The 2,350-nt window shown below is 43.4% G+C and overlaps 1 protein-coding gene across 2 annotated transcripts in view; it reads left to right on the forward strand.

Moving 5' to 3' along the window:
• The window catches only part of ccdc14 (coiled-coil domain containing 14), a 10,815-nt gene that overhangs the window by 6,052 nt on the left and 2,413 nt on the right, over positions 1–2,350 (forward strand). For both annotated transcript variants that reach the window (XM_032505906.1, XM_032505905.1), the window contains exons 6-7: positions 266–781; positions 1,891–2,023. In XM_032505906.1, coding sequence (XP_032361797.1) covers positions 266–781; positions 1,891–2,023 — 649 coding nt within the window. The remainder of the gene's footprint in view (positions 1–265; positions 782–1,890; positions 2,024–2,350) is intronic.

The following is a 2,350-nucleotide window of genomic DNA, read 5'->3' on the forward strand; positions in this document are numbered from 1 at the left end:
AACGTCTTCTTGCAGTGCTCTAAGCAACTCCCTAGCTCACCTGATTCCCTAAAGTGGGATATAAAAAAACATATTCATTTGGTATGTGTACTTAAACTCCCGGCCAGTGTTTTTATGAGAATTTGTGACAAAAATTCAGTCAAGAATGAAGACATCCGACTTTTGCAGGCGTAGTTTGTGGGTGCAGCTGAAAAACCATTGGTGACACACTCCTCTATTACACCTGCCTAATGCTGCTACATATGCCCTTCATCTCCACCTCTAGACCAGAAGACTCGTCAGTCTGCTGTCCCAGCTGCACACTCCCAAGTGAAGCTCCATCCACCTCAGAGACACCCCCCCACCCCGCTGCAGTCTCACTCCCCTTCCTCACCGAGCCAAACACTGCAGCCTCTCCCTGCCACCAACCCTCCACCCAACCCCAAGACCTCCATCTCTCCACCCCAGCCCTCAATCCCTCCACCTCAGCCCAACCCTCACTCAGGCCAGCTGCCCCACCCTCAGACCGACTGCCAGGCTGCTTCTGGAGCTCCACACTCCGAGTGGGATAGAGAAGAGGAGTTTGTTCCTGTGAGAGACATCGATACCCAAAGCACTGCCGCAGACACACACATAAACACTTGTACCTCGGAGATGTCAACCATGCAGCTAGAGCTTGGTAAAGTTAATAAAGTCTCTCAGGACCCACACAGCGGCGAGGGCTGCAGTGCAGAGAAAGAAGCGAAAATGAAGACAGTTCAGTATCTGCTTGCTGAACTCAAGGCTCTGATCTCTGGACAAGGTAACATGGCTGTCTTGTCAGCCCAGAATCTACTGTGATGTCTGAAATGTCCACTTTAGAGCTGCATTCCATATAAATATTATTTATCTGAATGGGTCTAAGTGGAACATGCCTCAGCCATTTACAGTATGTACAGTAAGCGTCACTGTATAGTATACATAAAAACAGACCATTACATTATCACATTTCACTGTTATAGTAGTGAAGCTTGCACCTGGAGTGAGTCTGTAAACAAAGTGCCAGAGGGCCTTGAAAACTTCGATCATGTTCGTAGTAAATGAAAATGAGAATTCATCTGCGAAGAGCTTATTTTGATGTCAAAACCTTGTTTTACTCAACTTTAGCTGTCCTTCCTTAACCCTCGTGTTGTCTTCCCGTCAAAATTGAAAGTCAACTCTTTTTCGATGTGAACTTTTTGTTACGTTTTTGTCTCTTTTTTTTTCAACACTTTGAACAATGTTTGTGTCCAATGTTTGACACTTTTTGTGATGTTTTCAACACTTATTAACTTTAGTTTTTACAAATATTTTTGGAATTTATGGTCAATAAACCTTGTTCATAGGAAATTATACCTAACGTTTGAGTTAGAAAAGCAGAAATTAGGAACTATTTAGACTAAAAGTAAAGGAATGGATGTTGATGGATAATCTCAGACTGGAATATGTCAACTTCTACTCAATACTATTTCAAAACCACTTCATTTTTTTCTTAAATGCTATAAAATTGAATAAGACACCCCAACATTAATGAAAGTAGAGATTTGTACTTGCCACAGAGCGTTGTGTGGGATCAATCATGTTATTTTGGGGAATTACAATTGGGTAGTTAAAAAGAACATTGATATGAAAACGGGTCAATTTGACCCAAGGACAACATGAGGGTTAACAGAAGCTCTCATAAACAAGTTTCTCAGCCTCTCTTGCTTGTGTAAAGTGTTTATTGATGCTGAAATGTTCTGTCACAGCAGGTGTTTTGTCAATGCCGACTGATGGAATCCGTTTGTCTGAATCCTGCCCTGTATGAGTCATGGTTTACAGCCCCTCTGCTGTGACATGGAGACCATAAAAAACATGTTAACCCAGTGCGTCTGTGTGTGTGTGTGTGTGTAGGCAGTGTAGCAGAGAGGCTGCTCAGTCATCTGGAGCAGACGGTGTCTTCACCCCTGATGAATGCTGATGGATCCGACGTCCCGACTGCACCGGACCTGTCGTCGCTACACAGTCAGAACGCTCAGCTCCGAAGGTACCGTCTCTCTCACGCCAAGCTCCGGCTGCTGATAACTGATGTCTGTGTCACCTCAGTGAAGATAGTTTCATTTTTACATCCCAAATCACAAATTTCTCTCAACAGGCTTACAATCTGTACACTTTCTGTCCTTTGACCCTCGATTTACTCCCCAAAAAAACATTTTAACAGGATAAAAAAAACCTTAGGAAGAGCATCAGTGAAGGGATCCCTTACCCAGGATGGCCAGAAAAATACCTAGCATAGTAAAATGTAAATGTGCTGTATTTACATAGCGCTTTTCTAGTCTTAACGACTACACCATTCACACACTGTGGCCGAGGC

Source organism: Etheostoma spectabile, chromosome 24 (genome assembly GCF_008692095.1).
Source record: "Etheostoma spectabile isolate EspeVRDwgs_2016 chromosome 24, UIUC_Espe_1.0, whole genome shotgun sequence".
NCBI lineage: Eukaryota > Metazoa > Chordata > Actinopteri > Perciformes > Percidae > Etheostoma > Etheostoma spectabile.